The sequence below is a fragment of the Dasypus novemcinctus genome, chromosome 4, assembly GCF_030445035.2.
Source record: "Dasypus novemcinctus isolate mDasNov1 chromosome 4, mDasNov1.1.hap2, whole genome shotgun sequence".
NCBI lineage: Eukaryota > Metazoa > Chordata > Mammalia > Cingulata > Dasypodidae > Dasypus > Dasypus novemcinctus.
The window spans coordinates 89,750,476-89,772,205 of record NC_080676.1 but is presented as its reverse complement, the minus strand read 5'-3'; the positions used below and the strand labels follow the sequence as shown (position 1 = coordinate 89,772,205).

The window sequence follows — 21,730 nt, the reverse complement described above, 5'->3', positions numbered from 1 at the left end:
ACATTTTTATCTAGGAGTTTTATGATTGTAGCTTTTATGTTGAGGTTCTTGATCCATTTTGAGTTAATTTTTGTATAAGGTTTAGAGATAGGGTTCCTTCTTCTTCCTTTTGGAAATGTATATCCAGTACCATTTGTTGAATAGACTGTTCTGGTTCATTTGGGAGGGCTTGGCAGCCTTGTCAAAAATCACTGGACAGTACATGTGAGGGTCTATTTCTGAGTCTTCAATTTGGTTCTATTGGTCAATATCCTCTCTTAATGCGAGACTGGTAGACTTTTAATGGAAGACTTGTCTTTGTACTTCATTGACAAAAGTGAGGCCTTCAGCATGTAAAATATTTCTCCTCCTACCCTTCCCCGCTAGAGGGCTGTTGATCTAAATGGGCATCAATTCTCACCTCCTTCTCCTTGCCTCCATCTATTCTCTTGGAACAAGGAGCACACCACTAGTCAAGGGCAAATCTCCACTTGGATTCTTGACTCCATCTTCTCTCCCTTCTCCCAGGATCTTGCTCCATCATTTAATCCTCTCTTCTACATCTTTAGCATTCCCCTATCATCTCTGAGCCTATGAACTAGCTTAGCTTACTTCCATCCAATTTGTAGAAAAATAAACTTCTGGTGACCTGCATCCTCCAAACATGCATCTCTGTCTGCACTTCACTTAAATGCTCTATAAATGTCTTTCAGCTCAACATATTCAAAGCCGAATTTCCTTCCTCACTCCAAATCTGCTCCACTTCTTGTATTACCATTCTTAGATAACAGTACCATTGTCCGCCACATACCCAAATCACACTAGACTTCCCCTGCTCTCAGCTCCCAGTGCATAAATCCTCTTGGCCTGATGAATTTTACCTCTCATTACATCATAATTTGAACCTTGCTCTCTTAAACAAATGCCCCTGTTTAGATTGCTATCATCTTGATTCTGAAATATTGTCTTTCTGTCTCCACTTCTGCCACCATTAGAATCCATTCCCTTAATACCTCAAGAACAATGTAGTTTTAAAAAACATGATACTTTTTCCACATTTGAATAGGAGGTAGGGGTTGTTTTCTTATGGGATAGCACATGTTGCTTGTTATATGACTTTTGATAACCTCTTAGTCTTCCTGAGCCTCAGCGTCCTTATCTGCAAAATGAAAATGACAATACTTAGTCTTAGAGTCATTGTGAGAATTAAATGAGAAAATACTTGGCATAGTAGATGCCCAGTGAATGGAAGCCAGTACATGCCTGGCACCATATCACCTCCCAGGGTACCTCTGACTTCTGCAAAGAGATCTGTGGACATGTGAGATCTGGGGAGGCCTGGATAAGAATAGGAGATGGAGGAAAGCCTTGGAGAACCCTTGAGAACCTTAGAACTTTCCTGTCCTATAATATGGAATATTATGAAAGTGAAAATAAATAATAAAGGCATCCCATAATAAGAATGGGATGAAAAATAAAATAACAACAACAACAACCCCAAAAAGAATCTGCTATGCCAAGAGACTGGTTCCTTTTTTGGTCTAAGGATCCTGTTACTTGTTTGCTGGCATCTGTTGCTGTTATTGTTGTTTTAATTTATATATATTCCACTCAAAAGTGTATGGGTTTGTTGTTGTTTTTGCTGTTGAAGCTTTCTCATTCTAAAGGATAGTTAGCAGTGGTATAATAAGGTAGTCTGAAGTCTGTTTTTCAACTTCAGTGCAGCCAGTGTTCCCCCAGATGTTAGCTCTGCTGATCTTTCGTTTTTCAGTCTGAGGTCAGTTCAGCTTTTGGTTTCCCTGTAATGGTACCTCTCTTTTTTGCTGAGTGCAGGTTGGCATCAATCCCAGTTTCTCCTTTGAGATTCAGCAGAAGATCCTGATGGAGGAGGATGATACCCAGAGACAAGAGCCTGTGGACGATGGAATTGGTGATGTACAACATCTCGGTAAGAATTCTCACATTACACACTCCATTGGCAGAAATTCTCAGTAAATATTTACAATACCTTCTCGCCACTATACTTGGGAACGAGTTGGCATTTTTCATCATAAACCCAGAAGTCTAGCAAGCACCAGGAAGATAGCCTCAGGCTGGCAGTCCTTGCTCAGAGCTTTGCTTGGTCATATGCTTGCTTGCAAGTCACTGCTCCTAACCTCCCCGAAGACTTGTTGTGGTTTCGTTTAGATGCTAAATGGTAAGAGGGCCAAAGCCACTGGCCTGAAGAGGTGCTTTCTAGTAATTCATTAGAATATCAAAGTCCATACAAAAAAAGGGTAGAATGGGAGGCATAAAGAAAGGATCATGTTGTTACACTCTGATCCCTCTCTCTCCTTCCAAGAAGGAGAAGGCTCCAACCCAACCACTCCCAATTCACAGGGTTTCTGATACAAGTTGTAATCTTTGGAATGTGTTTCCCTGGATTATTCTTATTCAAGTTATTCAAATTCAAATAGTTATTCAAATTATTCTGATTACTCAAACTTTCATTATTGTTTATTATACCTCCAATGATCAAGAAGACAGAAGGGCTCAGGAATGTGACAAAGACTGGTTTCAGTTTGTACCCTATTTCCCTGTGTTCAGCTATCCATCTCTGCACTGCAGAATCTACTTTTTAAGGGAAGGGGATTTCAAGTTGGATTTAATTTTTCATTTCTTAATTTTGTTAGGTCTTGAAATAAAAAATTAAACTAGAAAGCCTTATTTTCTTAGGAAGTCTTGTGCAAGGATAGAAGGTAAAACAGAAAAAAATAATATCCAGCAGTGAGAAGTACTTTAAGTGGACCTAAGCCTGGGGATGGAGTCAAGAAAAGTTTTCTGGGCAGTGTGATTCCTGGACTTATAGTTCCTGGGTGAACCATTATTATGAGGAAAGAGGTAAAAGAGTATTGCACATGGATAACTCCAAGTGCTTTATTGTGATTGGAACTTCTGCTCCTTGTGGGAAGAGGAAGGAGCAAATGGCAAACCATTAGGTAGGAAAATAACCTGGACTAGCCAGATGACAAATATTTTATTTGATTTTATCTAAACTGGAGATTCTGGATTTCTTTTACCTTAAAGTCTTTGAGGAGTCGCTGAAGAATTCTAAGTATTGAAGTGATGAGATTGGAGTTTCAGTATTCAAGACAGATCCATGTAATTATTCAACAAGTATTTTATAACCTCTGTTTTGTATGAAGTACTTTGCAAGGCAAATGGCAAATGGTGAACAAGATAAAGCTTAGACTTTAATGGGGAAAGAAGACAAGACAAACAGAAAATTTTAGTTAGAGCTGTTGAGAACAGAGGCTGGATTTAGGTACTTATTATAATTTTACTATCTGCTTACCCTTGTCCACCTGGTCATTAATCTCTGCCATAAACACAACACTAAGTAATTACTCAGGAAATACCCTATTCCCCAGCTACTCTCCCAGCCAAATACATAGGAGTCTGTAGTCCTTTGGATTTGATGCTTCCTAACTCCATCGCTCCAAAATGTGAATCTCGGTTTTCTCTTTAGACCCTTCCATCTTCTGTTACATTGGATGAACCTTTCCCACCACTCACCCAGGGGTGCCCTCCAGCCCCAGGACTAATGAAACTCCATCTGCCTCGGGCTCCCGAGCTTGTTCCTTACCCAGTCTGGAAGTGGGAGATGAGAATACCAGATGAGAAATGAGGCAAACGGATAAAGACGAATAGAACTGCCAGATATGTAAGAACTTAAAAATATGTTTGGCAATGGATTGCTAATAGAGATTGAGAAAGAATGAGCAACTGAAGAGGTTTTCCAGATTGCAGATTGGATGACTGGATATGGGAGGGGGGGATGCTATTTACTTAATTATGAAATACAGCAAAGCAGGAGGGTTGAGGGATTCCCCTGGGGCAACTTGGTGATGATTAGACATGTTGGATTTGCTGTGCCCCAGGAATAACCCTGTGCATGTAAATTAGGACATGATCACCACCCTTCCCTGTGTGGGCTCCTCAGCCCTCCTTTCTTGTCCTGAGAATTGTGGCAATTGAAACGAACAGCAAAGGGTTCATATTGCTAATAGAATCAAAACATTCACCTCTCCACAACGTCATTGGGACTTTAACAGGAAATGCTGGAGTTGGTGTAGCTCAGTGCTTGAGTGCTTGCTTTGCATGTATAAGGTCCTGGGTTCAATCCCAGATACCTTCTAAAACATAACACAGGAGGCGGATGTGGCTCAAGTGATAGAGCTTTTGCCTACCATATGGGAGGACCTGGGTTCAATCCCTGGGACCTCCTGGTGAAAACAGAAGAGAAAGTGCGAGTGCCCTCGCAAGTAAGTCATGCAGCAAGATGAAGATGTAACAAAAGAGACAAGGGGAGAGCCAAGGTAAAGCACAGAAACCAGGAACTGAGGTGGCACAATTGACAGAAAACATTTCTCCACATCAGGAGTCTCCAGGATTGAATCCCAGCGAATCCCAGAGGAGAGAAAATGAGAAGAGAAGACAACACAGACAGCAAAAACAGCATCAGGGCAGGAGGAGGGGAAGGCAGGGAAATAAATAAATAAATAAATAAATAAATAAAATCTTTTTTAAAAAAAGAAAATCCCCTTTAAAAAAATACAGACATGAAATGCTAATACCCTCTGAGAGATAAAACTTTTTTAAAAATTTTATTTATCTCCCCCTCATTTTTTGTGCATGCTGTCTGCTCTCTGTGTCTGTTTGTTGTGTGCTCATCTTCTTTTTTTTAGGAGGCACCAGAACCCAAACCTGGGACCTCCTACATGGGAGGGAGGCGCCTAATCACTTGAGCCGTTTCCAATCCCTGCTTGTTGAGTCTTTCATTATGTTTTCCTCCTTGTGTCTCTTCCCTGTGTCATCTTGTTGTGTCAGCTTGCTGTCTTACTTATAATCTTTAGGAGGTACCTGGAACCAAACCCAGGACCTCCCATGTGGTAGGTGCATACTCAACTGCTTGAGCGACATCTGCTTCCTGATAAAACTTTCTTTCAAGAGCTAATTACCAGTGAGTTATTTACCAGGGTAATGTTATCCTCTACCTATATGGATTCTTCAGAAGTGCCTGTGTAAGGAATTTCTCACTTAAATTATCACTTTGACAACTTCAGGAACCAGATAGGATGTGGGACAAAATGAATAGTGCCATAGGAAAACAATAAACCACATCAAGGCTCAACTTAATTATATTGGTCAGTGGTTTTCAACAGACTAGAGGAGTGAAAAGCACTTAGGTGATTTCTCCCCCAACAAGCACCCCAATCTAGAAAGAGAGGGAGAGCCCCAGAATGCTCTGCTAGCATACACATTTTAAACATATCTATATTTGCCTTCTTGATTAGCATATTCCTTTCAATATATGTAACTATTCACTCGCACATTTGTTTCATTGCTAAGACTTTTATAAAGCGAACTTTAATCTTAACATTAAAAGGTACAGTAGCTCCATATACACACATTAAAATTGGAGATACTTATGTCAATCTTATCAATAGAATATGATTATCTTAGGTGTCAATAATAAGATGACTGCTTAAATAGTTTCTTTTGTTTTCCATTTGAGAATTACAGAAGTGAATTCAATCATCTTTTCTAGGCATATTTGTAACTCACAGAAACCCCTGGTTCTTGAGGATAGCCAGAAATTCAATGAGTCAAAACAAAAAACAAACAAAAAAACAAACCGAACCAAAACAAAACAAAACAAAAACGGTGCTAGTCTTAAACATCAATATCTGTATCTCAGAAATAAATCCTCAAAAAACCACTTAGAGCTTCTGGGCACTAACACAAAATCTCCAGGCAGTACTGGGTGCTCTATGATAATGCTTTTATTAGCTCTCTTTACAACTCCCTCAAGAGAAACAAAGCAATTTTCCCCATGAAGTGATACATTGAGAAAGGTCAAACAAATAACCTCAAACCCCAGGTGACAGAGCTGGTTAATTAGAGTATTAAGTCACTGTTCCTGTCCAACGCTTGGCCCAACAGTGAAGGTACCAATTTCATGCTAGTTTCTGTGCAAATTTTCGTATCTGTGACTATGGAGTTGTCACAACTACATGGAGAAAGGAGGGGTCATCAGGACCCAGGAGAGATTAGTATTATAACCTGGACCTCAATGGGCATGTAATTGCATAGGCTTGACATGGAATTGTTACTTTTGTTCAACATATCAGGAAAAAGAATCAGTAACACTTTGTTGAAGTCTTTAAATTCTGGGACTGTAGCTCATTTTTCTCTTCTGTCCTAGCCCTATATAATCAAGTCCCATTTCTGACACAGTCACTGACTTTTCCTGTATTTGTCAGGCAAGGAAGAGCCAGGGCAAGTTTAGAGCAAGGAAATGACATAATGAAAACAGTATTAGATATGAAATTTAAAATTCAAAACCCCATCCCTCCCCCACCTACCCACCCCTAATCTGACCCCACCTCCTACAGTCTTTATCTCCAGCTATATTACTCACCATTTCCCAAAACTTTCTCAGCTTTATGAGCTCCCTGTTTTCCTCAGGATAATTCCTCTAGCTGGAATGCACTGCTTTTCAGTATGAAGGTCATATATATTTTCTTCCCTGACCAACTTGCTGGGCAGTGAAACCCCCTTCTCTGAACTCTTAAAAGACTTTTGTTTGTATCATTTTTAACAGGATGTATTATATTCCATTTTCACATTACAGTTCTATGTTAGGCAGTTAGTTCCTCATATGTAGACCAATAAATATATTGTTTGTCTCCATCTTTCACTCATCCAAGCACACTGTACCGGGAAGGGAAGGGTGTAGGTGCTTTGTAAATTTGCTTTTGTTCTAACATTCCTCAAGTTGTGAATCATGGCTACTGCTGAGTTGTCAGAAATCTCCAGTGCTGTAGGAAGGAATCTGAAATAAAAGTGAGGTGACTGGAGAGATGATGAAAATCAGATTGAAGGAAAATTAAGAGGAGCAACCGGGAAAAGAAAAGCTGAGTTCCCTGCAATATCAAGGAGTACAGGATAGGAAGTTAGCAAAACCATGGTTTCAGCAGGGAGTTGCTCTTTGCTGATGGAGTGCTGGTTTTTTTGTTAGTTTGTTTCTGTGATGAGCAGATCAGATATAAGGAAAATTCCTTTTTCAAAGCAGCCATGCTGGAAGAGTAGACCAATTTAGGGTCCTCAAATGATTAGAAAAGTGAGCCAGCTGGGATCCCTTAGGTTGATCTGAAGGGAACACTCACACATCTATACACACACACACACCCAACATCCTTCCCTGCCTGATTCCAATACAAACTCACAGAAAAGAATCAGAGGCAGGGCAGAAAGGGAACATTTTGATAAAGAAATTAATCAGATCTTCCACATGTATTTATATTTTTATCATAATTAGAGAACCAATCTTTTAATAGTTTAACATAAAGTAGCACACAGGGGTAATTAAACTTATTTATCATTTAAACTTATTCATCATTTGCCTTTCTGTACCCTTGGAGATTAGTGATTTCCCCTTTAGTTAAGGTTAATTTTCTGGTGTTAAGTTAAATAACTATTATATTTTTATATTTCATATATTTAAATATATATTTGATAAAAGAGTAAAAGACAAAGTCCAATAAGGTTATAGGGATAAAAATACATCAGACATAAAAAGGGAGTAGGAAGAAAACTCCATATTACCATAGTTACAATAATTTATTAGTAAATTCACTCTGAACTTCTTGGCATCTAGGTTACAAAAGGAAATGCTGAATTACAAAACTCTTCTTATCAACTGTTGCAAATCCAATGTGAAAATAGATGAAGGTACAGATATACTTTCCTAAGAAAGTAAAGTACATTCATTTTTTTAAGAGAGAACATTTATCCTAGTACTAAATTTCAAAAAAAATTTTTGATATGGAAACCAATTTATAAAGGACACAAGATACAACAAATTGGTCAATGGCTTTGATACTAGTTCCACAGGGCAAGGGCAAGTGTGTCTGGAAACTACTTGTTTGAGTGCTGCCTTTGTGCTAGCCCCTGTACACAGAGTGGTGCTCATTTATCATGTTAATTCATAAAAATATGAGTTGGATATTATTATACTCATTTTCCAGACTCCAAAATCCATGATCTTTCTACTACACTCTGCAAATTAAAAGCATCTTATTTCTTTACATAGGCATAATATTGAAGAGAAGTTCAGAACAAACAGTTGTTCAGGAGTAGCATTGGAGATGAGAATGGGCTAAGTCAACAGCTATAAAAATTTGTTTGGCTGCCACTGCAGAGAAAGGACGAGGTACAAAGATCAAGAACATAAAGAGTTAATTAAGTCTGAACAAAAATAACTCCAAAATGCTATAAGTCATAAGTAATCAACCCAGGAAACAGGAAAAGTAGAAGGAAACTGCTCACTTCTTTTTTCCTATATATTTTTTAAGCATCACTACTACCCAAAGAAACCCTGGCAATAATTGTAATAATAGTTGTCATTTACATCCTTCTATACATCCTAAATGTTGGAGTCTGCAGTTAACACGTGAGTTAACACTTGCACCTTCAGGGGTGGTCTCTTCTGGCCCTCAGGCTGCTAAGGCACTGAAAAAGCTATTGGAAACCACACTAACTCATCAGAAGTGAGAATCTTTGCTAGGTTGGATTTTCTTTAAAACTTGTATTAAATGAATATTTTAAAAAATCTCTTCTAAGTATCATACCTTGGAACTATGATTCATGCAAACATGAATAAAATAATCTTGGACTTTAAAGCTTGATTATAGCAAAAGATAGACATCGACAGTTAAACAAGATAATTAGGAGAAGCCAGTGAGGATAATTTTTTATCTAGTAAGTAGGAATTAATTCAGTATACAGAAATTTCTCCTGATATCATTCATAGTCAGAGAAGAGGTAGAGGGCATCAAAGGGCATGGGCTTTAGAACCACACCACTTGTGTTCAAATTATGCCTCTACCAATTTATTAGTGAGTGATCACTGATTTCTCTGTGTCTTTGTTTTTCACTTATCAAGTGGGAGTAATAACAGTACTTATCTCATACTGTTGTTATAAAGATTAAACTAATTAATACTAAACTAATTAATACTGTACCATATTTGGAAGAATGGCTGGTACATATAATAATTGTTGCACTCAATAAAAACGTTAGCTATTTTTTTTTTAGACAATGTCTTATTTTGCCAGGGCTGCTATAACAAAGTACCACAGACTAGTTAGCTTAAACCACAGGAATTTATTGTCTCACAGTTTTGGAGGTCAGAAGTTTAAAATCAAGTTGTCAGCAAGATCATGCTTTCTCTACATTGGCAATTTAATTATGGCCATTCTAAGTGTGTTTTGTTAGTATGCAAACTCCTTAGACCCTTGCAAGGGAGAATGACTCTCACAGATGGCTATGTAGTCAAGTGTATTACTGGGGTTGTTGTCTTGAGCAACCACTGTGCTTTTGTTTTCAATGCTGTCATTTATTCTTGAGCCTAACTACCTAACAGGGGCTGTTCTAAGTACATCAGGGTTATAGTGCCAAAGAGACCAGACAAAACTCCCTGCCTGTATGGAACTTACACTCTAGTGAGGAAAGACAGACAATAACTTCACCACCACAACCACCACCATCAAAGTACATTTTATAATATAGAAGGTTCTAAATCTGTCACCAAAAAAATAAAGAATAGGGATGGAGAGTGCATTTTCAATTTGAAATAGGGTGGTCAGGTTAGGTTGGAGGGAGATGGTGCCATTTGAGAAGTGTCTTGAAGTGAAGAAGCAAGCCATGCTGATATTTAGGGGAAGGAGAGGCAGGAACAGACATAGTCAAGGAACACTGAGGAAGCCAGGATGGCAGTAGCTAAGTGAGTAAAGTGGGGAGAAGTAGGGGATGAAAGTCAGAGGAATGACAGATTGTGCATTGTCCTTCTGGGCCATTATATGGACTTTGGCTTATGCTCTGACTGAGTTAGCAGCCATTGCATGATTTTGAGCAGAGGTGTGATATGAGCTGCCTTCATATTTGAAAAGGATCAGTCTGGCTCCTGTGGTAGGAATAGCCTGCATAGGGGCAAAGCAGAAACAACAGAAGATAAGAACAGTGGTGAGAACAGTGGAGGTGGTGAGAAGTAGTTGAATTTCAGATTTAGATTGAAAAGAGAGTAAAAAGGATATCCTGATGGTTGGATTTTAAATGTGAGGTCAACAGAAAAGTCAAGGATGATTGATACCACAGTTTTAGGCCTGACGTGAAGTAGAGTCCAGTTCAGAGAGGGGAGCTGGGGGTGGAATTTCAGTTCAGTGTTGGACATGTTAGATGTGAGATGCCTAGTGAGTTGCCTGGAGTTCAGGGGAGAGGGCCTGGCTGGAAACAAAATTTGAGTCATTAACCCATAGACTGTGTATTTAGTGCAATGAGGCAGGACGAGCTCACCAAGATAGAGGAGACAAGACATCCACAGCGTGAACTCCACACACTGCAAAGCTCAGAGTCTGGGGGAGGAGAAGGGACCAGCAAAGGAGATTGAGAAGGACCAACCAGTGGCGTAGAAAGCAAGCCCTGGAAGCCAGGTAAGTGTTTCAGAGGAAAATGCGATCAACTGTTAATTGCTGCTGATAGCTCAAGTAGAGGACTGAGAAACCTTTTGATTTAGCAGTTTAATTTGGACACAAACATTTCCAAGGGCATGATAGAGGCTGGAGCCTAACTGGAATGTAAAAGGGAAGAGAGAGTTTGGAGATACTTTTTGTTAACCTTTTAAAGGAGTTTTGCTGTAGTTGAGCAGAGAAAAGAGCAAGTGGCTGCAGGGAGAAATGGAGTCAAGAGCTTATTTTTTTCTTTTAAGATGGGAGAAATAACATGATTATATGCAGATGGAATGATTCAATAAAGAGGGAGAAACTGATGCTATGCAAGAGAGAGGAGAGGTGCTTGGAATCCTTAACTTTGAGTTGACAAGTATTCCATAGGTGAAGCTCTCCCTGAAGTTAGACGGTAGAGTTTTAGTTGCACATAATGAGAAGTACAATTCATTCACGGAGTGACTTCTCAGTGCCACTCGAGGTGCCAGGTACTTTGTCTATATTTTCCTGGAGCTTAACTGCCCTGCAACACGAGTACCATCAACCACACAACAGATGAAGAAATTGTTGCTGGGAGCTAAAATAACTTGCCCCAATCCACACTGATCGTAGGTTAAATAGTTTGCACTTCGTTGTGCTCGTTCTTGGCGGTGGAGAATTCCTCGAGGCCGACGTCCTTTATCTTTGTAACCCCTGAGACTCGCTGGGAGCCTGGCAAAGAGGTTCTCGTTCCACGTGCGGAATTCAACCGCGGGCGGCTCTCGGTCCATTTCGTAACCTTTCTCGGAAACACCGGTGGGAGGATGTTCACGTAAGCATTGTTTTCATTTGTAACGCAACTCAGAAAAATAGGTTCGAGAATATAGAAACTTTCGAGAGCAGTGACTGAAATCAACATAAATGCGTTTAAAACCTTCCTGCCCGCAGCCTGCCCTTACTGAGGGCGTTCCTCGTCAGTGATTCTGCAAAGCTGCTCGTCTGACGCACCAGGTAAACCTGGCCGCGGGCGAGCAGTTAGGAGATGTGCTCACTCGCAGTTTCACGGTGGAAACTTTACCGTGGGGCGAGGAAATCATCTCATCACCGGAGGACGTGTACCCTCTCGCCCTTCTTCCAGCTCATTAAAAAAAAAAATCTGCCTCAAAAGTCTGTACTGCGCTGCTGTAAACGCTGCTGGCGTCGGGTGATGGAGAGAAGAGCCAGGCGCCTCCGGCAGCAGTAAAATCCCCGACTACTACCGGCCGGGGCGACAGACCCAACGCCAGCAATCCCGCGGTCCGCGCCGCGCGGGTTAGGCAAGGGCTGGGGGCGCCGGACCCGGCGGCCTGGAGCCCACCACTGCGGCCCGAGGGGGAGCTCGCGGTGAGGCGCGGCGCCCGGAGCGCGCCTGCCCTGTCTCCCCGCGGGGACCCCGCCGAGCCTACCCGCTAGGTAAGCAGGGGCCGGCAGTCGGTCGGGAGGAGGGGACCGCGCTGGTCACGCGCGGCCGGACGGCTCCCTGGGGACGTGCCTCCCCCTCCGCGGAGTTGGTTGCCGCCGTTTGCGCGGCCGAGGGTTGGCTGACAGGCGGAGGCAGTGGCGGCCCGGGCCGAGGAGGGGCGCTCACCGCGCCGGGCGCGTCCGGAGGGGCTGGCTGGCGCTCGGCGGAGGCTGGAGCTGCGGCTGGAGCTGCGGCTGGAGCCGGATCCCGGGCTAAACGGGGGGACGGAGGGAGGGCGGGGGAAAGGGCAGGGCGAGAGGGCCACGGGGCCCGCGAAGAGCCGTGGCTCGGAGGAAAGATGAAGCGGTGAGTGGGCGCCCAGGGCGCAGTTTCCCTGCTTCTCTCGCCGGCGGTCGGAACAAAAGCCGAGGCTGAGGTCGTCGGGCCCCGCGCTGCACAGATTTGGGGACCCCCGAACCCCGTTGTGCATGATTCTGGCGGGCTGGATGGGCCTCCGGTTGGGGGATCCTGGGGAGGGAGTGTCGGGATAGGGAAGAAGCTCACGGCGCGACTGTGGGCAACAGGCGGGATTTGAGAGTACCTGGGGGCAACTCTGCCGAGGTCCCAGGATTGTCCGAGGAGGGAAGGACTCGGATCCAGCTGCTTGGTCAGATTGGGCGGAGGAGAGAGAAGGTCTGCAGCTGGATGGAGTGGGGTGCGGGATTCCGAGAAGACCTCTCTCCATCACCCCATCCCCAAATCTGACTGCCTGCGCCAGTCCTGGGTAAGACGACACTTTTGGTGCCACTTTCTCAAGAGTTTGGACTCTTGAAAAGTGGGAAAGGTCCTATTCCTTAAAGAGTTTGGACGGCCGTGGACCCCGGATCCAGTTGGTTCCCCCAGAAGTTTATGATGTGGCCATCTCCTCAACCCTAGAAATAGCCGCTGGACGCCTTGGCGAGCGTTTTGAAACCCCTGTTTTCGGCCGCGTCCCGCGCAGTTAAACTGCTGGCTAGTATGTTCTTATTAGCCCAAGCAGTCATCACTTACTAAAGCACTGAGGACCTGGCTAACTCCCGCCACCGCCAGGAAATTAAAAGGCTGACAGGCTGTCCCTCCCAGAGATGGGGTTTCCTGTTTGAAAGAGCTTCGGAAGTCGAATCTGCTCCCAGCGTCCACTCATCTACCTTTCGTATGTAAAAGAGAGAACGGCGCTTGCAGCCTTTTGCTGGGTAGTCTCTTCCCCGGCTGGAAAGCCTTTGGCCTGGCCCTGCCCTTTTCCCTAGAAGTCTTCGTTCTGCCGCTCTGAAGTAGCTCTCAGGAGTTCTAGAAGGCACCACTGGGCAGAGCCAGGCGATGCTGGAAGTGGAACTAGGGGAAGAGGCATAAACTGTGGAGTCCTGTTAGTATAATTACTTGTCAACCACATTTCATTATATGGATATGTAAGTTACAGATAATTATGTTCAAGTGTTGGACGAGTAATTTTAAGCTTTCCAGTTTGGTTTAATTTGGGCATTCTAACATCTGAATTCAGCTGGGAGAGGTCTAAATGAAGTTCACAGCTTCAGAGGGTTAAACTTTTGCCCTGAGAGCACTTGAATTCTTAGTTTCCTGGTAGGATAGCAACAGTCATTGAATTTGAGATAAATAAACCCTTAGCGTTGTCCACTATTTTAACAGAATGGCTATATCCCTGGTACCATTGCCCTCAATTGTGTAAATATTTATTTGAATAAAGAACTAAAGTTCCTTGAAAAGTAGCGGTTGTGTCAATTCATGATTCCCATTTCATATCCCCAGCTTATTTAAAAGTTGTGGGTGGTGTTTTTTGTTTTTTTTTTTTTGCGGTGTACTTTTAATGTGGAACCATTATATGTACTTAAGAAACGCTGTAAAGTCTCCAACACTGACGTTTCCTTTAATAGCGAGGGGGAGTTGAGGTTTTGTTCCTGGTTGACTAGCATAGCCTTCACCTCTTGAGACCTGGAGGTTTGCAAATCCCAGCCTCTCTCACAAATGGAAAAATGAGATGTTTGGTTAAGAGTAGTCATCATTTCAGTCAGTTTGCAGGCTTCTGTTTCTTTCATACAGCTGGCAGCTGCTGTTCCTTTGGGGCTGAGGACCAACTGTAGAGGATGTCTCTTAGATCCTGTTTGAAGTGGGGGAGGAAAAGATGCTTGAGAAATTGGGCTAGGAGCTTGCTTTACCCATATCTTACAGAATCCTGAGTGAAGCTGGAGTTCTTTAGCAGCCTTTCAAGAAACACTGTACTTACTGGCTTTTGCATAGGAGAGGTAAGAAAATGCCAAAATGATTAAACTGCTGAATTTCACTATTTTCTTCAAAGCCCTACTCTGAAATCTGTAAGGATTGGTCTGGAGTGCACTGGAGAAGTAACTGTGGAAAATGTGATTCTTTTAAAATACTTTTAAATAGCTGTTGAAGTTATACCTTTGTATGTTAATTTTCAATGGTTAGCAAGGGAGGCAGTGCTTTGGATGACTTGGAAAGACAGTGGGTTTTCCACATCTTCCAAGTAGACTATATGTGCTTTATAAACCTGACTGTGCAAATGTTAAGGTCTGGCAGTATTTTAATTAACTGGGTGAATGTCACACATTTTCTTTCTTTTTTTTTTTTTAATATTTATTTTTTATTTATTTTTCTCCCCTTACCCCTTGCCCCCCAGTTGTCTGCTGTCTGCGTCCACTCGATGCATGTTCTTCTGTGACCGCTTCCATCCTTATCAGAGGCACCGGGAATCTGTGTTTCTTTTTGTTGCCTCATCTTGTGTCAGCTCTTGTGTGTGGTGCCATTCTTGGGCCCGCTGCACTTTCTTTCACGCTGGGTGGCTCTCCTTACAGGGCTCACTGTTTGTGTGTGGGGCGCCCCTATGCAGGGGACACCCCTGTGTGGCAGGGCACTCCTTGCCAGCACTGCGCATGGGCCACCTCCACACGGGTCAAGGAGGCCCGGGGTTTGAACTCTGGACCTCCCATGTGGTAGATGGGATGCCCTAACCACTGGACCAAGTCCATTTCCCATTTTCAAACAAGTCCTAAGTGATCTGCTTTATCTTAAAGCTCTATACAGGAAAATAGTGGTTTTCTAATGCCAGGGAGGGGATATTGGCAATGCCTGGAGACATTGTGGTTGTCACAACTTGAGGCAGGGGGTTACTACTGGCATCTAGTGGGTAGAGGGAAAGGATCCTTTTAAATACCTTATAATGCCCAGGGCATACAAAGAATTATCCAGCCCTAAACCCAGCACTGGAGTATTACCGTGGGAGCATATGTTAACAAGGTTACGGATCTTAATCAAATTTAGATCCTCAAGAAACTTTTTTACTGTGTTCTTGCTTAACACAAAAGGAGCATGTCATTGAAGCCTTTTTATCTGAGCAGATTCTTACAAGTCATACCTCAGAGGTGAAGGAACTTGCTGTATTCCTTAAATACTTCGAATTGACTTAAAATCATAGAAGTTTGGAGTGTTAGAGAAAAAGAGAGCCACAAAGATCACAGAGTTCAACCTTTTCATTTTATAGATATAAAAGCTGAGGCATTCAGCTTCCCTTCAGTGACTGCTCTCCAGTGTTCTAGGGACATACTCAGTTCTAGATACAAGCCAAGATTAGTGAATTTAGAAATTGTTATTCAGGCAAATGTAAATGGAAAAAAAAACCAGAAACGACCTGACCACCTGGCCCTTTGTGGGGAGAGTTTAGAGGTACCATCCTCGGGAGGAACTCAGTGAACTCTGATGGAGGAGGGGTGGCATTCGCCTGGGTGACTGTGGAACATATGCCTGGATGCCTCAACCCCAGGAAGGGAATAATTCCATTGTGTGACCTGTGACTCCTCTTCTGATGCCTCCACCATCCTCCCCATGGCAAAGTGGGCAACAGATGGTTGCAGAGGCAGAGCAGATGCTCCTTTTGAATCCAGGTACAAAACAACATCTGAGATTTTCTGCCCCTCCCTGCCTCATGGGTTAAGAGTAGAGTGTATGAATGGATAGGGCTGCTTTGGACAGAAGGGAGAACGAGAGAGGCCTGATGGTGGTGAAGGAGAAAAAGACACCCGGCAGGCATGTAGGAAACAAGCAGGCACTGGGACAGTTGTAGGGGAAATTAATCAGCTGATGGGTGGATGTCTAAATAAATTCAATTGGATAGAATTTTAGATTAGGAACCTGAAGACAGCTCAAACCTGGCTATTCTTGGAGTAAAAGGAACTTCAAAATTTTCTTATGTGTTCCATTGCCTCCAACTCACTTCTGCATGCCCTCTTCTCCCTCTTTCTCTTTCTCACTGGAACTGTGTCTCTCCCTTAAGAGGAAGATTTACCAGGCTAGAGTCAAACTAGGTAGTGGCAGAACCTGCAATCCAATCTCCTCGTTCTGATCCGTTGCATTTTTTTCTTATACCCCATAGTCTCTGCTGTTTTCCTAATTGGGAAGAAAACAATAGTAATATAAAATTATTGTTAATTTCCTGTGAGAGTTTTAAAAGCATGCTATCTCTATCTGTAGAGTGCTTTGTTGATGGAAATAAGTTAGAAAAGTTACACAATATGGCTTGATCTATTACAAGTGTATACTCTCATATTTATATTACTACAATTAGCCGTTAGGTCTGTGATTATGGATTCTAGTTCTTTGTGCCAAGTCGTCTTGCCATGGTAGTTATTTTATTTAATCCTCAAATATGGGAGGGTCGGACAATTTAGGAGAGGTTGAGTATGCCTTTCCTGGGAGAGGTCAGATGTCTGAACATTGTAAGTTCTTATTATTTTGATGACTACCCAATGGGGAGCAGATATGGCCCCAGCAGTTGAGTGCCTGCCTCCCATATAAGGGCCCAGGTTCGGATCCCATTACTTCCTAAAAAAAACAAAAACAGTCAACAAGCAGAACAAATGATAAAACTAACTCAGAGAACCCAATATGGCTCAGTGGTTGAGTGCTCGCTTCCCATATACAAAGTCCTGGGTTCAATCCCTGGCTCTCAGTACCTCAAAAAAAAAACCCAAAAAACAACAACAACAAAACAAGTACATGGTGGTATATTTAGAAATGGCTCAAAAGTGATGAGTCTTTTAATGGGTCTGCTCCCTGCAGGTGCTGTAGGAAAGAGGTATAGAGGCTTTTCATTATCACCTCTCATCTATCTATTCTTGTTATTTTTTCCCCCAGATAATGAGAAGACATGAGTTATCTTATTTTTTTAGGAGGTACTGGGGATTGAACCTGGGACTTCATACATGGGAAGCAGGTGCTCAACCACTAAGCTACAGTCTACTCCCAAGTTATTTCTTTTAAATAACCATTGGCTAAAAATATTCATTGGGATTTGATTAACGTGACTGTTGTCTTTTTAAACTGAATAAAATGAAAAAGGGTAGCTCAGGTTTCCAAACACCTTCAAAACAAACGTTTAGGATGGCAGGACTTGTCTCTCTGTCACCGTGGAGGTCAACTTTCCAAGGGCCAATTTGTACACAAGCTGTTTTCAGGATATTTAGGGATGTTTCTTAAACATTTTGAATAGCTTTGTGTTTTATCTGTTCTGAAGGCAAGACTGTTATCTATTGCATCCAGTGGTCAATAAGATACATCCATGTATAAAAACCATTTTATTGAGGTTGAGGAAAACTAGGGATACAAAAACTCACCATACAAAGAAATGTATAATTAAGATACAGAGTAACAGAGTAAGTTATTTAGAGAGGTTTTTGCAAGAGGTAATTCATTTGTTTAGGTTGTTTAGTCTTATTTTGTTGGATGAATTCTTTTCTCTTGCTTTGCAAATTAAGGGGAAGAAAAAGTTTGCATGTGGCAATATTTAATAGTTTTACTTTAAGCAGGATCAGATTTTTAAAGACTTCTGCTAAGTCTAGACTAGAGTTCAGTGGAAATTAGTGTTGACTATCTTAGAATGTTTTGCTTGCACGACACAATTGACTTCTCCAGATGGCAGTATGCTCATAGAAGTAGCAGATAGTATAGCCAAAAAGTTAAAGATTATGAGAATTTTCCAGGACTTGTCTCTTGACCAGTTACTTCTGCTAAAACAAGGGCAGGTAAAAGCAAAGGAAAGCCAGCTCTTGGATTCTTCTGACCAGTTCAGACCCAGCCTGAATAGTGCTTCACTGTAGCCAAGTGATAAGCAGAGGAGACTGGGCAGTGATATCTGGTGTCCTGCTGCTTACCTCATTACAGAAGCAGGTTTTCAAAAACAGCTCAAGGTTTATTAAGGGAATTATAAGCCATAGGAATGCCGAAAATTATGTTTCTTGTGGTTCATGCTAAATGCCCGTATTGTATGTTAGTAACATAACTCTTACTGGGCTTTTTCCCACTATGTTATGCTGAAACAATTTACCATGCCTTTGGAATGTCATAGGCAGCAGTGCCAGTGAAAGCTTTTCCCAATTAGGTAGCTACCAGCTTATCACTAAAACATGTTTCTGTTCTGTGGTCATTTCCATTTCCTGCATTATATAATTGGCACTCTTGTGTTATTCAACCAGTATCTATGGGCTTCTAGATAGAATGTTGGAACAGAAAGAACATCTAGTTCAGCCTCATCATTTTAAATTTGGGAAAAACTCTGCTAAAACAAGGTGAAGATAAGCGAAGTAGTTTGCTCCAGACTTAACTTCTGTGAGTTGGCAGAACCAGGACGGGGACTGGTCGCCTGACCCATGTTCCTGGCAGCCTGTCCAGTGTTCTTTGTACTAGGTTGGCTATTACAATAAAAATAACATCCTAAAGTAACCATTTCCTTTATTGGCCCTGTGAGCCTGAGCCAGAGTTATAAAAAAACCAGAATTGATTAAAATTAAATTCAGTTTATCCTGTTGTTAATGATCTCTGCTGGTTCGAGTCCTTTCCCTTCTCCTTCTAAGCAATAAATGGTCAAATGGTTCATAGCAGGAACAAGAGAAGTTAAATCTTATAACACCCACCCTGTATAATCAATCTTTCAGTAAAGAAGACTTTTTCATTATTGACTTTTAAAAAAATTTATGGTATTTTAAAAACCATCTATTCAATTTTTTAGTTAAAGGGGAAAACATTGTGATCAGAGAAGACATGATTAACTTGTTTTTGTTCCATCTCTCCTAATTCTACTTATGCCCTGACTATACCCAGTTCATTAATATTGGATAAGGAAATGGGGAACGAGCAAGGGTTGGGTCTAGGAACTGTTACTTTGGAAACAGAAAAAAGTACTCCTAAGAGGGTATATTTTATACAGGATGGTGGAAAGATTAGAGAATTTTGCTCCTATGGACACTTTACATCTCTCAGTTCAAGCCCATAGCTGTAGTTTCAGAGTCAACAGAGCATCTTTATCTCCATGTGATCCCTTGGCGCCGACATTTTCTTGCTTAAAATTAGCTTTCAGTTCAAAGGATCAGAAGAAGGATGGTTCTTCCTGGAGTACCCCTCTGCTTCAGGAAGGAATCGGAAGCAAAGCTGCATACAAATGTTGAAGGACTTGAGTTTAGTTATCTTGACTCTCTACTTCTCTGGTTTAGTTTCACTGTGGTGATCATGTAATGCTCAGAATCTCTTAAATCCAGAGATGAAATAGACCAATGGTTAGGAATTAGAAACATCTGGAAATATTTTCCTTTTTTTTAGGTGGGGTGGGGGGCAGTTAGAAATACTTATTTTGAATCAAAACTTTTGTAAGATCTATAAATAATCCTGAAAATATGGGTCTGTAATTTCCCATCTAAAGAACTTGTCCCATTTTCAGAAAACCAGTAATAAAGAATGTTAGTCTCTTTAGCATAAATATGGAAGGGAATAGTGTGTCTGTATATATATGTTGTATAGCTTTTTTTTAAAAGGTTTATTTTACTTATTTCTACCCCTGCCTTTGGTGTTTGCACTCACTGTCTGCTCTCTGTGTCCATTGGTTGTGTGCTTTCTGTATGTGCTCGTCTTCTTTTTAGGAGGCACCAGGAACTGAACCTGGGACTTTCCACGTGGGAGAGAGGTGCTCAATTGCTTGAGCCACCTCCACTCCCTGCTTTGCTGTGTTTCTCACTGTGTTTCCTCTTTGTATCACCTCATTGCATCATCTTGTGGCACCAGCCTCTTACGCCAGCCCATTGGGTCAGCTTGCTCTTCTGTTTGTATTCTCTTGGAGGCACCAGGGACTGAACCTGGGACCTCCCATGTGGTAGGCGGGCATCCAAATGCTTGAGCCATGTCCACTTCCTTGTATAACTTTTTGAGGTTGACCTTCTTTAGGATATGGAAGATTTGACAGATTTTGTGAATACTTTTGCGTTTCAACTTTCTGAAGAATCAGTTTTTATTTGGGTACACATATTGGTGAAATTTAGATCTCTCCACCTACCAGTATCTCACCAATATCCTATATATAATGGCCCGACTACTTGCAATCTTAACAATGCATTTGCTTTCAAAGTTCTCGCAGGTACTTGAAAAATATTAGTGTCAATATGATCAGGGTTCATATTTCTTATTTTTAAAAATTAGATAGAAGCCGCTGCTAGGACTTAATCCTTCTTTGTAAAGTGAACCACTATAATTTTTGTCAGGATTTTATTTTTATTCATATTGCTCTACAAAAAGCTCTGTATACATCCTTAATTTTTAAATATTTTTGTTATGGAATTTTTAAACATATAGCAAAGTTCAGAGCATATGTAATGATGTCCCATTTACCCATCACCCTGCTGCAAAAATAACCTATATGCTAAGTTTTTCTATTGGTAGTCCTCTTTTCCCCCAGAAACATGAATTGCTATAAAGCAAATACCAGACAGCATAATAGTTTAAAATGTATCTAAGAGATTAGGAAATTTTGATAAAAATAATATTTTAAAAATATAATTATCTCTAAAATATAACTCAAAAATAGCTGTAATTACAATATCTCTTTTTCTGTCATGATTCAGTTCTCTGATTATATCATTTTTTTTTAATGGTCATATTTTTCAAAACAGGATCTAAACAAGGTCTACACATTGCAATCAATTGATATGTCCCCTATATTTCTTAATCTAGAACAGAATTCCTCTTCCTCTTGTCTTTTCATTTCCTTATATCATTTTCTCTGTAGACTTTTCTGTATCCTAGATTTATGATTGCGCCTTTGGTGTTTTTAAACTTGGTCTTCTGTCCCTTGTATTTTCTGTAATCAGGGACTGCATATGTACCAGCCCCTCCCCCCCCCCCCCCCCGCCTTGGGATTTAATTCATTTATTTTGAAGAAAATTTAGATTACATGGATGTTACCAAGAAAAAAAAAATAGGGGATTACCATATGCCCCACCTCCTCCCCCTCCCACACTTTCCCACATTAACAACCTCCTTCATTAGTGTGGTGTATTTGTTACAATTGATGACCACATACTGAAGCATTGCTACTAAGTGTGGATTATAGTTTACACTGTCCCACACAATTTTGTAACTTATGATAAAATATATAATGACCTATATCTGACATTGAAACATCATGCAGGACAATTCCAATGTCCTGAAAATGTCCCCATATCCCCATATTACACCCATTTTTCTCTCTCCCTCCCCTCAGAACCTCTTTATATTGCCTTTATATCAATGATACAGGTTCTTCCATTGCTAGGGTAACAATAAGTCTATAGTAAAATAATAGTAAATCTACGTTAGTCCATTGTTCATTCCCCAATCATGAGACTTTTGGGATGGTGATGCCTACTCTGCCTATAATTGAGAGGGGGCTTAGATCTCATGGGGCAGATGGATGGCA

The 21,730-nt window shown here is 41.4% G+C and overlaps 1 protein-coding gene across 34 annotated transcripts in view; it reads left to right on the top strand.

Moving 5' to 3' along the window:
- PHLDB2 (pleckstrin homology like domain family B member 2) overlaps positions 1 to 21,730 on the top strand; it is a 264,046-nt gene that overhangs the window by 135,321 nt on the left and 106,995 nt on the right. For 10 of the 34 annotated variants that reach the window (XM_012521541.4, XM_058295871.2, XM_058295867.2 and 7 more), the window contains exon 2: positions 1,813 to 1,927. In XM_012521541.4, the coding sequence (XP_012376995.2) occupies positions 1,861 to 1,927 (67 nt within the window). In that variant the 5' untranslated portion in view covers positions 1,813 to 1,860. Of the gene's footprint in view, positions 1 to 1,812; positions 1,928 to 7,321; positions 11,958 to 12,076; positions 12,313 to 14,169; positions 14,244 to 21,730 lie in introns of those variants that run through there. The other 24 variants (XM_071214837.1, XM_071214833.1, XM_071214831.1 and 21 more) reach the window with 15 other exon arrangements.